We start from the raw sequence: 17,109 nt of genomic DNA, 5'->3' as shown, positions 1-17,109 counted from the left end.
ATGAGCTGCAGCCACATTTCAGATGAGCAGGGAGTAGAATTCAGTGGCTTTAAAAGGAAGACAGATGAAGGAAGTCAGATGACCTACCAGTTTAGCCTTGTGACTTGGTCAGTAACGGGACAGACTACAGAACACAAGCTGCCACAGCAGAGATGACACAAAGTGGAACTATTTATTTGCTTTATTTGAAAACAAGGATTAATTCTAACCCCATCTAATGGGATTTGTGGTTAAAGAAATTTTTACATATGCTTTGCTTCTAACTTCTGATAGACATCATACCCCAGCCTCCTCCCCAATCTTCTCTCTTCCAGCAATTTCCTTTCCTCAATAAACTTGGGCATCCAGCCAACAGCATAATCATGCTTCTCTTTCAAACAGCCCTAAAACATAAAGCCAAACTAAGTGAAAGTTGGACAAGCACTGTTGCAAGAGATCTAAGACTGAGGAAATGAAGCAGAGCTTCAGCTCACCAAGTCCAGTTAAATTGGGGAAGTTCAATTCTTCACTGGCCAGCTGCACTGCAGGTCCCTCTGGGGTTTCTTTGTGCAAAACATACACAGTATTTATCTCCAGGGAAAACAGCATTTTGGGCTGCACCTAAAAAGATAGTAACGCAGCATACACCCCTGCATTGATAAACCTGGTTTAAACCTTGTTGACTTTAAAAAAGAGGAAAAAAAACCAAGAAAAAAAATCAAATCACAGCACGAAACTTGTATGTGTAGCCATTTATATTAGTTTAACTAAGACAGTTTAAAATTATATCTGAAAGCCTTGAAGATACACCCTCTGGGATTCAACTATACTGGTGTAAAATTATCACCTCTACTGGATATTCCTTACCAGCCCTTAGCTCTGAGCTACTGATTCTGCAATGCTCCTGTGAGAATTTCCCAGTCCACACCAGGCAGAAAAACAGTCAAGTTAGCTCACATGACTTTTTAAGTTGTTGAAACTACCCTTGCAACTTTTGCCTGAAGCTAACGTGGGGAGGACTTACATGAACTGTGCCTGTAGCGGATGCACCAGGGCAGTGACTTCCTCTGGCAGCACAGCCTCTGTAAAGCAGCTGTTATCTGCACATTGACAAACCAGTTGAAGCCTTGCCTTTACAAAAAGGTTTAGAGAAAGACAAAGGGGGAGGGGAAAGAAAGAAAGAAAACAACTTTATAAAGGAATCTTTAATCGGGATTTTCTAAGCAGACTTTACTTGGAATTGAATCAGTTCTAAGTCATTCCTCAAGCATTCTATTTTCTTCTAGCATTATGCAATCACCTCAGCTAAAACAAAGGAGACCACGTTCATATTGTAAATGTTCTGCTGCAACACAGTTATTTACAATGATTACATGGTTCAGATTTGGTGGTTTGATTCAGGCCCTCCATCCCAGCATATACAACACAAATTTTACCTCTCTTCCAGTTCTTCTTCTTCATCTGTTTTTATTTGAATTCAGACATCCCCTTCTCTCTATTCTCACATTCAGGATCATAGGAAATGAATACCAGTAAATGGACACACTCCCATCTGGAGCATCAGTGCTTTTGAATCTGTTTGCTTCTCATAGGCCTGAGGTGATCTTGTCCCATACTACTCAGGAAAGACATACCCTCTTTCCATGGACACTCTTCCCCAGTAGGGGAAAATATCTACTACACTGCTAAGCCACCTCAACAATCTGTTCAGAGCTATGGGAGCTCTACTGGAAGAGACTATCACTGAGCAAGGTCGTGTTTTACTGCCACTTTAACCTGTATCAGTGAAAAATGTCATATGTTCAGCAATTCCAGTGGCTGTATGACTAAATAGTAATTTGGAGGAGAATAAAGGCAGGAACAGGCCAGTCAGGAGGCCTGGCAATGCAAAATGCAGCCAACAAACGCTTAATGTTTCCACCATTCATCTATTTATTTCATAGTTCATTCATTTTGTACTCCATTACTTCAATTCATCTTAATACTGTATATAAAATTCTTAATCTACAAGTATTTTCACATATAAATGTAATCTAATATAATAAAAATAATATTAGTAACTGCTGCAATTTACCTCTATAGTATCACATTAGTTTTGCATATTCTCCCTATATATTTTGTCAATCACTTCAAAATAAATTACCTTACTCTCAGGCAGTTTTAGTAGAAGAATGTATTGAAGTCAACAATAGAGGGAAAACCATAAAGAAAAACATTTTAGCTGTGAATACATTTCAGAATGCTTTACTTGTGGAATTAGAAACAAACCAGCTCAAAACAGAACTGAAAATTCAAAGCTCCTGAAGAGCTAAGTGAGTAATTTCACATAAAAAGGCCAATTACTTTCAGAGAAAGACAAGCATTTCTACAAATTTTTATGTCTGCTATTACTGCATTTCTCTGAAGCTCTTGATAGAGTGCCTCCATTTTTTATGGCACTTAGATACAGCCTCATCAGACTATGCAGTAAGGTCACCAAATGCATCTCATACCACTGCAGACACTAATTCATCTTCAGCAGGATGGTTTTTTATTGAGGAGAAAAGTCAATAAAGCCCAACAGTCAAAAGTCCTGTGTTCTTTTAATGACTCCTTGAGGCCATCTCTCATGCTGACATCATCCCTAACAAAAAAGGTCTGTTACATTTTACACAAGCAGCATTGCAATTTTCAATAGGACAATTATTGCCAGAATTCTAGAAAAAGAGCTGGAGCCTTACCAAGTCATCTGTGCAGTACAACCCATTTTAGTGTCAAGAAATAAAACAACACTATAGGATATGTATGGAAAATATCCCGTATCAAACAGAGAGAACAGCCAAATGAGGAGATAAATGACAGCAATTGCCAAAACACATGTTCATAATATGAAATAAATTTTGAATCTGGAAACCATAAAAGTCACCTTCAGTCAAAATCACACCATGCAAACATTAGCAGGGATCAAGGACTACAGAACTGGAGGTCACCATTTCATACATCTTCCCTTCTTTAAAAGCTAACATTGGTAAAAAGTAGTAGCAAGGCTATCAGAATGATTGTTACAGTCTCAAATTAATATTCAAAGTGAATTTTATAGATCCTTTCACAAAAAGTAAATATTATAGATCCCTGGCAGCAACACACACACACACACACACAAAAAGTGATCCGAGTACAACTGAAATTATTATTATTATTATTATTATTATTATTATTATTATTATTATTACTATTATTTTCAAACACCAAACCAAGCTTATCCCTGTTCAGGAACATGCTTACGCCAAGGTTTAACTTTGCTCTTAAGAAGCCATGATGGAAATAAAACTCCAACTGCTGGAGTCACTCTGAAAGTTTTTAGCTTACTGGCTCTACCTTTTCAGCTCCTTCTGAGAAAAATCAGTTTTGTGCATGCAACAACTCTATCTACACCAGCTCAGCACAAACTGCGTGGAGCATGAGAAAAAGGAGAACTAAAGCTTTCTGCTTCCCTAGAAGAATTCTTGAAAAACACTGAGCCACAGAAGAAAAGCTGTGTGGTGACTGCCCACAGCACTAAGAATCCCACTTCCAGAGATCTCCATTATTCTGTTTCCTAATGACCATTTTAACTGCTTGTATTCTTAGAGCTCCACACAAGCACCAAACCTTATTTTGAATAATGCTCCCTTGCAAACATGCAAAAAATCCAGATGGAAAAGATCTCAAATTTACAGAGAAACTGCTTCATAGTTGCCAACACATGGACACAACCATGACACTTGAAATGTATGAAAGCACAGTACTGCTCCTCAGCAACATGACACCCCTGCCTTCTGCCCACTGCTCATGAAATACTTGACTGTGTTCCAGCAGAGCAGGGTTTCATTTTACAAGAGTGCTTCACAAAGTCAGCACTGAGGGGAAGTGTGCAGTAAACGAGCTGCCTCCACCTCCAGACAAAGCTTCTTCAGGTAAAAATAAAACTACACAACTAACAAACCAACTTTAAAATAATAATAATAAAAAATATTTTAAAGCAGAAGACACAAAAAAAGCTTTGAAAATGGAGCTAGAACTATTGCCAGATTTTAATGCCGTGTGCAAACCTCTCCATCTATCCATTAGTTTTCCCTATTAAAAACTATAAGCATTGTTTAGAACATACATTCAGTATTTATTCAATCCATTAATCTTTCCAAAAGATCACTAGGACAACAGTGTTTGACTTGGGTGAAAACAGAAGGTAAACTAGTAGTTTCAGCAACGCAAAAAAAATCCCAAACAAATCCAACCCCAAACCACAGAAAACAGACCCTCTGCAACAATCAGTCCCTGAATTTTAAACAAGTAACTTAATTGAAATAACTCAACTGTTAACAACTTTCAGAAGTCTGCACGGAGGCCTGAGGAGATAGGAAAAAGGGCTTTGATGTAGCAAAGACATTGGAGAGCTTAAGAGTCCTGAAAGTCCAGCAAGCCAATGAATCACACACAGCAAAATGTACAAGTCCATACACTCAAAGTAACAGACCCTGATAAGCAATTTTAAAAGACATTATAAGAATGGCACAGCAAACGATTAATTTAGCTTCAGTATAAATCTGGAAGTTATCAATAAAAAGAAAGGGTAGGAAAATGTGAGTCAAACAGAATATCTGACGTTTATACAAAAGGAGAAATTATGGTAAAGCAGTCACACAATGACTTTACTGAGTATTTCTGTTGCTCTGAAAGTAGGATTGATTTCACTACTGTAAGAACAAGATGATGAAGAAAACCTATCCCAAGGACACCTGAAAGCACAGAACTGCACCTACACTTCTAATAGAAGTAAAATAAAACTGTTCAGGCTACTATAAAGCAAAAATGAGAAACTTCTGAAGTTTCAAAAGAAAATATATTTGAAAATAAAATTATTTTAGTTTAATTAATCTGATGATATTTAACAGTCTTTACAAGCAAGAATTTCCCCATCTATATTAAACTGCAACTACAGTAAAAGAATAACCAGCTGCTTTAATTGTGACAAGAAATACCACATAAAAGAAATACAGAGCACTGCATTTTATTGATTCAGAGTGGTAACTATCCAAAAACAAGATGCCATAAGCTTGGAAATCTGCCACTGGATTCTGACGTTCCCTGGAAAACTGAACACCAACAGAAGAGCAGGAAGGAATCTTCTGTCACAAGAGCTCCATGGAAAAGCTGTCACGTGGAAAGTAACGTGAAGAAACCTCTTGAGCAGCTGGAGTGAAATGAAGTTTATTACAGTGAAGTTATACCAAAGCTACAGGCATGAAGCAAAAGTAAAGTTACATTTACAATTTAATAAGCTCACACACACATATTAAACTCTTGTGCTACCTATCAGAGGGAGGCTGACTCTGTTTCATGAATCAGGATCTCCAGAACACCACAAACCATTTCTGCTTATCAAAAAGGATGTCACCAGCTTTACAGCTGTTAACACCTCCAGCTCCTCCTGAGTACTGTCTGGCTTGCACAAAATGCAGCTTCATGAAAAGTAGTATGATGGTTTCACATCAACTGGGCAGGAAATGGAATACTAATATTCCAAACAAATTTGGCCTATGTACAGTATAAATATGCCCTATAAAACTTGAAATGAAATTAAACTCGAGTCCCTGAAGTCTTCTAAAACACTCTCATATTTCCAACTTTATGTATTGAACATGGTCAAGAGCTGAAAAGAATTGCATCATATGGGAAGGCTACAATAAGGGTTAAATAATAACAAGAACAGTAGCCATCACATTTCTTTGTGAAAATCTAATTATATAGAAATATTGACAGTGATTATTAAAACTGTAAAACTGCTTTTTCCATTTAAATACTGCAAATTGGGCAGCACCATGCCAACAGTTGTACTGTTGATAAAAATACATATTTTTGTTTTTTCCTTTACACATCCAATTAGGAGAAATGTATTAAAAAAAAAAAAAAAGGAATACGAACTGAATAATATTGTGGTTTTATTTAAATGTGAAAAGCTACTTAAATGGTCTAGTCTCAAACTGCTACTGTATCATTGAAATGAAACTTCCACAGACTTCTTCCTTCACCACTTTCTAAAGAAGCACTACAATGACTGAACAGAAATCACACTTCAGTAACATTGTCACAATCATGCCAGTAAACACCTGTTCACTAACAGCAGTTTGAATGTTTTGATTGATGAAAAAAAAAAAAACCAAAAAACCTCAAGAAGACGGGAATCACGTTATTTTCATAAGGGATATATATCTAAAGGAAAGCCACAATCAAAGATTTATTTTATTGGTAGTTTAATATTTTGGTCTACATGAAATTCTATGAATTGGAATAGATTTTTGCATTAAGAAAAATGCTTTTTTTGAAAAAAACAAGCTTTGCAACCAGTAATATACTACTCTCAAGGTATCTTCAGTATCTGAAAGAATGAATTTTTAGAAAACATGTTATGGATACCTGTTTGTAGCCACAAAAGCCAAATCGTGTGTTTCAGATCTACAGTTAGTACGACACTTCATATTTATAGTTTTTCGTATTTACTCAACACAATCATAACCATCTGTATTCTTGAACTTGTGATGAATGTGATCATATAGAAAATGCATAATTGAAAAAACATGGCGTATCACAACCAATAAGGTTCCCAAAATAATTACAATATAGGTGTGTTTTCATAACCCCTCACATTCTTGTTATATTAAACTACAGTCCTGTGAAAAAGTTAATTCTTCAAATTATAACAAGCCAAGTTGGAGAGAAACTATGGCTTTATCTTCATACTAAGGTTTGGGGTTTTTTGGTTTTGGGTTTTCCTATTCTTTTGTTTATTTGCTTTTTGTTTTGTTTTGGTTCAGTAAGCACATTGATACTCTTAAAAGTTCATTTCTGGTAGTATTAACAAACCTTTAGGTAAACAGTAACAGACCAAGAAAAGAATGTTTTGAAAACTACAAAACTAGCCTCCTTCTTACTCTACATGTAAAGACAAATCTCTCTACACACCACTTGCTAACCTTTATCACATTAATTAAAAAGAGAAAGAAGGATGTAATACTTCAGGAAGATTTTAAATAGTTCCTGTGCATTTGGGAACTAAAAAAATAAACCTGAGTCTTCCACTTCTTATTTAAAATTACAAGTTCTTGTGCCTTCAGAGAAAATTTTAAATCTGCAGGGATAGAAATTGTGCTCAAGTATCTTAAAAGCAAGAACAACTTGTTAAATTGATCATACCAAGAAACAGAACTTTTATATTGAAAATTCAATTAAAAAAGCTGATTTTAAAAATGTGTTTTCGAGAACAGAAGCTACAAGGCAGACTGAGCAGTATCAGTTACAGGAAAAGCAAGGTGGTTGTATTTTCCATGAAAATTTCCTTTACTATGTTCAGAGTGACAAGATTTAATCACCAGTGAAGGGAACCAACAATAAAGCTCCCAGGCTTTCCCTCTTACACTGTAAGATTTAATGGTAATTACAACAATCTTCTGACACACAGGCATCCCTAATCAGTGGGATATGATCTGCCCAGCAGCAGAACAGAGATGTGCAATACATAAGGCTTGAATACTTCACAACCCATTTACAGCTCAAATGATTGATCTGCTGTTTTAGCAGAGATGGGTTCCAAAGATAATTTTTTTACCCTGCTAAGCACAAATCTCCCCAGCCCTTGGCAAACCAAAAGAATAAAGGAAGTAACAGATATTTTATGGCTTATAACCACATTCAGTCATGGCCCTCTATAAAAAACATTTATTCCATAGCTGAGCATGGAGTCAGTGTAATGACAAGTACCTAATTGTCCCACTATAATTGTGCTCAATGACTCTCTCACTCCCAGAGAACAGTGGGTATGAGACCAACTCAAAGACCAGTAACAGCTTTGTGTTATAAATGACCTAAGAGGCAATATATGCAGCTATAAATAAAAGCATTATTAATTAAGAAGGTTGAAATGACTGTCTCATCCACATGCTAAAAAATTAACGTTATCATCTGATTTAAAAGGAATTTTCTACAAAATGTTCAGATACTGATTTTTCTTCTTTTTATCTTGCTAACAATCTGGGTAAGAAGACTGGAGTTGGCAGTGAGAGAGGCATTTAAGACAGGGCAAGACTGACATGAAGAAAAGGTTAAGACATGGAAGATGAGATGAAAAAAAAATATCGGAGAGCAGAGGAGACAGAATTGAGATAACATATTCCTGTGAACAGGACACGTGGTGTGAATGCCCAGAGGAACCCCAACCTGATAAAGCACAATCCCTTCCAGCACCAAGTGGAGAACCCATAACCTTCACACCCCATCACTCCTCTCAAACATCTACAAATAACTCGGAGAGCAGAGCATCCCTTTCTGCAAACAGGTTCCAGGGAATGACAACCTAATGCTGTCTTCTTGGCTCAGGTTAGAAAGACTCAACAGGTGTAAACAAGTCATATGGATGCCAGCATGATTCCACATGACTGAATTTAAAAAGTCAGCTTGAATCTCTAATTAGAATTGTCAATTTAGAATTCAGCATTAGAAAAGTAACATGAAAAGGGCACTGACATTTTGTAAAGAGAAAACTCAGTTAAAACTCACATGAGACTGCAAAACCAAGCACACAGATGGTATGGTCTAGAATCAAACATATCCACAGAACTCTGATTGCTCATTTCCTGTGTGTATCTACTGTACATGGGTCTGTAATTAACAACCACAGCCTTTTGGTACCTCTACAAGATTTTCCTGTTCAAGTAGATTTCTTCCAACAAGATGAAGTTATTGTAGAATCAGAACTGATCACAGTAATTTTTTTTTTTTTTTTAAGATTTGAGCTTGATTTCCAGTGCTCCTGAGGCACCACAAAGGCATCTGAAGTTACTAAGAATTGTATTTTGAAAAATAAATTAACTTGTAATAGTTGGGTTACCTAAAAGAATTTTGAATTTGGTACCCCAAATCAGCAAATGCTTTAAAATCTTCTACAGTTCCAAGCTTCATATATGTAAAATGCAGTAACATTACCTTGCCCCACTTCAGAGATACATAAAAATAGTGTTTGAAACCTTTTTAGTAGTAGGGAGCACTACCCAAAAACCCAAGGCAACAAGAACATGTTTCTGTATTCAGATTTAAGTTTCAACAAGCAGAATAAACAAACTAAAATTCACATGGGTCATTGAACAATGGGGCAAAAAAAATTAATAGATGCTTGTTAATCCTACTGTCCTCTGCACAGAGCAGACTATGGTTAAAAACTACATGTAGCACCTGACAAAACCCGGGCTGCATAGCAAGTGGGATTTTTTAGTCATTTTTTTAACCATACATTTAGGAAAGACTATGATGTAAAGACTTTAATTTCCAAATGAGTAATATTACCAGCTAGAAAAAAACAAAGATTGTCCTCGCTTCTGGGCTCTGGCAGTAAAAGCAATGGTTTGTAGTGTGGAACTGAAAATGAGGCTGAAGTAAAAGACTATTGAGACAGTGCTCTGTCCCAATAATAAAGCCCTCTTCCTGCATATATGTACAGAAATATAACTTATGCAAAACGATCCCGTAAAAAAAAAAACAACAAAATGCATCACCATTTGCCTCTTCTCTAAATATCTCTGATTCAGAGAACTAAAGTGATATTTTAACTCTAACCCACTGATCAAGTCTAACCACCAAGACACTTTTAACATGAGTGGGTTTTCACCCCTTCACTTTGGAGAGGGAGACATAGCAGATAAAGAAGAAATCATACTGCATGACCCATGACTTCAGCTAAATACACAACTGCAATTTATTCAAGCTGTTTGGCCAACATCAGAAACCAGGGGATTCAAGCCTGATTAGCTGTTAAAGACAGAAGAACCCTTGAATTGAGTTACAGCCTTTTCATTAGCTACCATATAATTTTATTTTTAACACATGCTATATAATTTGCTGTGTTAGTGGTAACTAATTCTTTACTGCTGATTCTTCCACTGAAAAAACTAATTACATCTACTGCAGTCTAATGCTAAACCTAAACCATCAGTTTAAAATTACTTTCATAAAATAATGTACTTTGCCAAATGAAAGCATGAGATCCAAATCTGTCAGCAGTGAAGTTTCACTGAATGCAGTTCACCTCCACAAGCCATGCTTGAAAACAAAAAATTCTTAGCCCCACTGACTCAAAGTTAGCACACCATTTTACAAAAAAAAAAAAAAAAAAAAAAAAATCAGCAAATTTAAAAGTCAGCCGTGAAAGGTTACAAAATAGAGTTAAGTGTGATTTCACAATTGATCTGAGTCTATTTAAGCTTATATATCTGCTAAAACAGGCCCTCTCATTCTCATCATCCCTCAGAGTCTTTCCACCCTTTCTGTTTGCTGGCACTCACGCACACATGAAAACCCAGTGAGCTGTCCAAGGACTTCATTCAACAGGTAAGTACTCACTGGCTGAGTTTGCAGCCAGATCCAGTCTGTAACAGCTTTGCTGGAAGGCAGCATGGTTGCTGGTGCTGACTGCCCAGCAGGAGATGAAGACAGAACTTCCCCTTTTGGCATCAGGATATAATTTGGATCATGTTAGGATGCATATTCATGACTGACTTCAGGGAGTACTTAACCAATATAAATTTGCTACCTCCAAGCACAGGTACAGCCACAGGAGAAGAGATCTGGAAGCACCATGAGAAAAAAAGACGTTTCCTTTTTTCCTAAATTATTTTGCCCTTCACACGACTGCAGGACTCAATACATTCACCTGTCAGACCCTCTCCTCTTCACTTTTTACATCATCACAGTTATCTTCAAAAATGTAACTGTGTATGCAGACAGCATTAAAAAAAAAAAAGGATCATGATGGAGGCAGGGAAGTGGAAGACTATTGGGGAAGTAATGAGAAACACATGCAATCCTGAACACCACTTAGAAGACTTTACTGGTAATAAGTTTGATTGTAGGACTTTTTTTTGTTTTCTTTTAAAAGATCAACTTGCTAAACAAAGGCATTCCAAATGTCAAGAATTACTTTTATTGCAACAAGGCTTAGAAACTACAAGCTACAGACTCCACTTTCCCAGTTGCTATAAAACATCAGGCAAAAAGACTGCTTCCATGCCAAGAAACTTTAAGCATTACTGGAGGCCTCCATCAAGACCCAACACAAACCATTCAACAGAAACAAACTGCAAACTATGAAAGTCAACTGCTCTCCCCATTTTGAGGGTAACAACAAAAGCAAGAGAACTAACCTCAGTTTATCAACTTATCAAAGCACCACTATCAGATAATAAGAATCACCAATATACATGGACAGAACACACGTGAGATCCAGACTTCCTAGGAAGAGAAACATAACAAGAGAGAAAACAAGTGGAAGCAACAGTCAAATGGTAGAGACCGACACAAGTAGGAGGTAAGACCAAAAAATGGAGCTGAACAGAACAAGCTGTATTAGCATCTAATATTTGGCTAAGAATTGTCATTCTTACTCCTTCACCACTCTACAGCTACTAAAACCTCTGGACAGGGTATTTCTGTCTGGCTTTTGATAAGGCTAGAGGCAAGCATGCAAATCTCAACACAAAACTGAGCTACCCTATTGAAATGTTAGCTTTTCATTTTTAATACCAAAACTTGAGATAATCTAAGTACCAACACTGTAAACTCTTACAACAAACAGTTTGAAACTTGATCAGTCCCATTTCCTACCAAGTTATCTTAAAGATACTAATAAAATGACATTAAAAGATACAGTAAGACAAATGTTTTTTTTTTTTCCCAAACAACTATTTAATTTTAGAATAGTCTGGGTTCTGCTGTTATGGCTTTAAGAACAAATGTTTGGGAAACACAGCCACTGTTCTATGAGCCATACTGCACTCCTTAAAGTATTTTATATTTCATCAGGTAATTTCCACTAAATTTCTGGCACAAAAGAAAAATACCAGTGAGACCTCTTGCTGCAGAACACTCATATAGTCATTGCAGTCCTTCTAAATGAATGCAGGCATGTAGTGTATAGAAATTTTATTTACCCTATGGTCAGATTTTACCGTTTCTATGGAGAGATGCTAAGAACAAAACTACAGAGATACCTTAATTGGCAAAGTAACTCAAAAGGTAATAGCAGAAAACTTTTTTTCCTTTTCAGAGGCATGCTATCCTTTTTCACTATTAATATATTCCAGAAACAACATGTAGTACTCTATATGTAATTATCTTACCAGTTGATCTCCATAAAATAGCCATTTCTTTTATTGCATAAACCTACATAATCCCATATTCTCCTTTAAAAATGGAGACAGTGAGTAGTTTAAGTAATTATGGCTGTCATGGAGGGTTTGACAAATTCCTTTTCTGCTCAGTGTATGCTTTAGGCCACTGGGAAGTCTGTCAAATAATGACATCAGATTCTACATTAACGTTAGCAAAATGCAACTGCTTCCTTTCATATTTATTTCAGATGGCTTATATCCCATTTCTTATTCCCTCGTCGAGAACAAGATGGGAATGAACACATGTGTTGTAATTCAGCAGATAACACAGTGACAGATAACGCAAGTTAAACTATAGAGTGTGAATGGAAAAGAGAAGCACATCCTTGCCTTGTTAATGAAGAAGCTTGCTCATTCTTCATCATCAATGAGCTCTGTAAGCTTGACTCACTCCCTAAAATTCCAATTAAGTTGTAAGGGATGAGCATAAAGAACAGCTGTTTTCCCCTCTTTCAGTATCTAAGTTATTATTAGACTGCATTTCTTGTACATGACCCATCCCACACGTACAAGACCGCTAGATGGACTACTGCATCACACACTGCGGGGAGCTACCTTCCCACTACTCCCTTCCACAGCTCTCAAGCACAGGCCATCCCATCTTCAATTTGATTTTACATTGTGTGATCTTATTTTACAAAGCAGCCAGAAACTATTACTTCAATGCCTACTGAAGTAACTTGCTCAGTTCTGAGAACAACCTTGAGCACCGATCTTGGTTTAAAAAGCCTTTCGTGGGCTCTCACCGTCTGGAAGACAGCAGTGCCCAGAAGCAGCTGAGGCTCTGACATGACCAGAGAATTCACTTTCCACAGAGAAGCTTAGTGACGGAGACAAATTGCTAGTGAGGAACTTAATTTTTCCTACTGATGCTTAACAGAGATATTGTATTAACTTCCAGAACAAAAATGCAGCAAACCTGATCTGGTCATATGGTTTAGTTTTAGGCAGTCCTGCAAGGGGCAGGGAGTTGGACTTGAAGATCTTTATAGATCTCTTACAACTTGAGATATTCTATGATTCTGTGATCTGTCTATCACATATTTTTCCCAAGCTAAGTTAGATCTGGCAGGAACCCAGCTCTGCTGATGGAATAGGGAGCAGTAAGAATGTTACCTGGAAGTTATTACAGCTTGAGCAGCAGGGTTAGTATTACTGTCAACTCTGAACCCATTAATGATCCAAAGAAATGTGATCTTGCCATTGATTTAATGCTTGAAAATGTACTTTATGGCTCTCATCTACTTAAAGAGATTCTCCCCTCACCCATCATCAACCTCAATATCTGCACAGAACACCCAACTAAACTTGATCTAACATCTGATCTCTAATGCCTTGTTCCCACTGACACGCTTTGCTGCTACATCTGTGTTAACAACAGCTGCCAGGCAAAGCCAGTGATTCTGTTAAGGCTTTGGGCTATGCTAGAATCTGGTTTGCTCCCAGTGCAGTTGCATTGATGAGGGATTCATACCCACCTCTTCAGCATCAGTGCAGTTAGTGACATGCAATTACTTTCATTACTACAAGAACAGGAATGAGCTATAGCAGTAGAACTTAACCCACACAAGTGAGGTGTCTATTCTGGCACATAAAAAGGAGAAAGATTTACATATGCAATGCTTTGTCTTCAGTTTTATTGTTTGGGAGTTTTGCAGTGATTTTTATGAAACTCCACACACACATGCCCCACCTGACATTTTCTGAGTCTCTGTAGCACAGCATGCAGGAAGGCACTCCGAGTCTACAGTCTAGGAAGTTATTTAAAGTGTTTATTATTTTAAGCATTTAGCACCTAACACAGAGTATACACTATACCATGTTATTTGTGGTTACTTCCATAGAAAAAAATTGGAAGTTACACAAGAGAGAAACTGACGTGCACCAAGAAGTGGATTAAATTTCTAGCTGAACACTTAACTGAAAACTGGGTGTCAGAAATGCTCACATGGATTTTTCTCCACTGCGTAGACTTATGCAAACAAAAAAAAAGTCACAGAACAGATCACACTAAAAAAGATGAAGTTATCCACAGAAACCTTCAAAACAGTGAATTTAAACAGAATGTCGCCCCAATAAGCTTTGCTTCTTACAACTTAAGAAGTTCTAGCTTTTTTCTAACGTTCATTGTGATGATAAATGCACAAAAGTGTATGGTATGCACTGCCACTTATTAGCATTTAATGCTTCTTGAACAACTACAATGCAAATATTCATCACAATAGGTGGGAACCTTGGTGGAAACAAGAATTCCCACAAATTGTTTAAGAGTACAGTAAATGAATAGCATTATAAACAAAAAGTCCAACAAATGGGTCACAAATGTGCATGCTGCATTTGCTTACAGATTAGGTCACTAAACATTCATTGTGCAACTGCATTTGTAGACATCTCTTTGAGCAACAAAAAAACATATACCCTAACAAGAAGCATTTTCTATTTATATATGTGTTCAAGTCACAGGAACAATAGTTTTCTTAAGATATTCTTGTGTGGTTACTTTCAGGTTTGTGGGTTTTTTTTTTTGTTTAATTTTTACATAAATAGTATGCAACAGTATGAAGTCAGGCAATTTTAAAGGATGCTCCATTTTGAATTATTTAATTGACAGTGTATCAACAAACTTGCAAAGAGACATGATAACTTTCAAAAAGTGATGTTTGGAGTTTCTCTCCAAGCCACAACTCAAAACACTGGAAAACATAAGTGACTACATAGGAAGTAATGAAAGCAGCAGAAAAATGGCATGCTGACACCTTTTAAAACTACTTTTACTCGACTTACACAATTGGACAATCTAAATAAACAGAAACTAAAATTTGCTCTATATAATGCATTACAAAAACATCTACATCCTGCACAAACTCTCATTTCCTAAGTCTCAGCTCTGTTCAATGCACTAATATGTAAACATACTCTGCACATGTTTTTGCTTATGATCAAGGTATCTACAAGGAAAGTATACATTGTTTGCCTACTCCTATGAACATATTTGAGGAGCAGAGGGGAAAAAAAGCAGCCCTATTGCTCACTGTAATGTATTTCTTCAAAACCCTTAATATTTTTAGCTATGACACAGGAGGAAAAAAAAGGGACATGACTTTGTTGCCAGCACCTCCCGCTTTTTACTTATGGCTGTCAGAAATAGCAACAATAAAAGCACAATAGCACAAGAAACAGTTCTTTTGAGCGCATGCACACCTTACAGCCCTTCTTGGAAAATTCGCTTCCGCTGTCAACAGCACAAAAAATGAGAGAGATGGCGAGGATGCGTTTATATGTGCGCGCACACACACACACACAGACACAGACACATACATACATGCATCAGGACGAGAACATGCCTGGCTAAAACCACACTAGTACTGAGAAAAACCGCAGAACTTTATAAAACAGCCTCTCACAAGGGAGCACCTCTACACTGGAGTCGACGAAGGAAAAAAACCTAAAAATCCTAAGAAAGCGAGAGGGCCGGACCCACGACGGACAGAGGAAGGAGGAGAACCCCGCAGAGGGTCCTCCATCCTGCGCCTCAGCCTTGGAGAGGAAGGGCGGAGAGAGAAGGGAGGGAGGCGAAAGCGTGAAGGAGAAGCGGCCCGAGTGGAGGAACACTCCAAGCATCGTCTGCGATGTGTGTGTGTGCGGGAAACCCCCCTCTACACCCACACAAACACTCTTCAAGAGAAAGGAGGAGGGAGAAGCCCCTCAAACATCCACTGAGGAAGTTTCTCCGCGTCGTGCATCCAGCTTCAATTTACTGAAGAGACAGCAAAGTGATCGCCTCCGCCTCGCTTAGCGGGGGGCTTGCTCTCCTCTACCACCCCCCCTCCCCGAGTGCCCCTTCAGGGGGGTGTTAGAGCACAGCTCCCTCCCCAAGCCCCCCTCTGAGGGTGAGTGAGCCGCCTGGCCCCGCCACACCGGCAACCCCCAGCCCAGAGGCGTTTCCGAGGGCGAAGCAAGGCGTTTTCCTTCCCCCCCCATGTCCCTCACCGGCTTGGGTGGTGTCGCTGAGGTCGTGGTTGGCGGCGCTGGCCCGCGGATAATCACGGAGCTTCCTGCCGCTCAAACTGAGGGTACCGCTGGCCGCCGCTTCTTCTAAGGCACGGTCCAAGGAGCGGCTCCACGAACCCGGACCTGAGGGACCGGGTGGCGGGGAACAAGCCGCCGCGTTCCCCGCCGGCATCACGACACAGCCGCCCTCCGGCGACGCCAGTACCGCGGCCGCCACTTCTACGCCCTCCACCTCCTCCTGCTCCTCCGCCGCCGCCGCCCTCCCGCTGCCGCCGCCGCTCCAGCTTCGGGCCCGCTGCGCATGCGCGGGGCAGCCCTGCCGCCGGTAGCAAAGGCGCAGGCGCCAGCCTTGACAGAGCACCGACTGCGCATGCGCAACCTCCCGCTGGCGGGCGCCGGGAGAGCGGGAAGCGCCAGCACAGATGGGTTCGGGTTGGGAGGGACCTTAAAGATCACCCTTAAAGACCCCCTCGTCACGGACAGTGACTCCTCGCACCAGGTGCTCCGAGCCGGCCTTGAACACATCCAGGCATGGGCCAGCCACAGCCTCCCCTGGGCTGCCTGATCTCAATATCTCACCCTCTTCATACTGAAGAATTTCTTTCTGATGTCTAAAATCTCCCCTCTGCCAATCAAAGGCCATTACTCCTCATCCTATCACTACGTACCCTTGCAAAAAATCCCCCCAGAGTTTATTGTACCTTCAGGTTCTGGAAAGTGTTTTAAGGTCTCCCTGGAGACTTCTCCAGGCTGACCAGCCCTAACTCTCTTAAGCTGTCTTAGCAGGAGAGGTTCTCCTCTGATCACCAAAACAAATCAAGCGTCCTCTGATTTTTCCTCTCATCTGGGGTGCATCTGGCATGCAAGACTGCCTGGTTCTCCCTAA

The 17,109-nt window shown here is 39.0% G+C and overlaps 1 protein-coding gene across 20 annotated transcripts in view; it reads right to left on the bottom strand.

Annotated features, from left to right (window-relative positions):
• Positions 1-16,505, bottom strand: part of LRCH3 (leucine rich repeats and calponin homology domain containing 3) — a 62,402-nt gene extending 45,897 nt beyond the window's left edge. For 17 of the 20 annotated variants that reach the window (XM_071752399.1, XM_071752417.1, XM_071752409.1 and 14 more), the window contains exon 1: positions 16,203-16,493. In XM_071752399.1, the coding sequence (XP_071608500.1) occupies positions 16,203-16,395 (193 nt within the window). In that variant the 5' untranslated portion in view covers positions 16,396-16,493. Of the gene's footprint in view, positions 1-16,202 lie in introns of all 20 variants that reach the window. The other 3 variants (XM_071752414.1, XM_071752411.1, XM_071752415.1) reach the window with 2 other exon arrangements.
• Between the last annotated feature and the right edge of the window lie 604 nt (positions 16,506-17,109).

Source organism: Heliangelus exortis, chromosome 9, assembly GCF_036169615.1.
Source record: "Heliangelus exortis chromosome 9, bHelExo1.hap1, whole genome shotgun sequence".
Classification (NCBI taxonomy): Eukaryota; Metazoa; Chordata; class Aves; order Apodiformes; family Trochilidae; genus Heliangelus; species Heliangelus exortis.
This window is presented reverse-complemented; position numbering and strand designations above follow the sequence as displayed.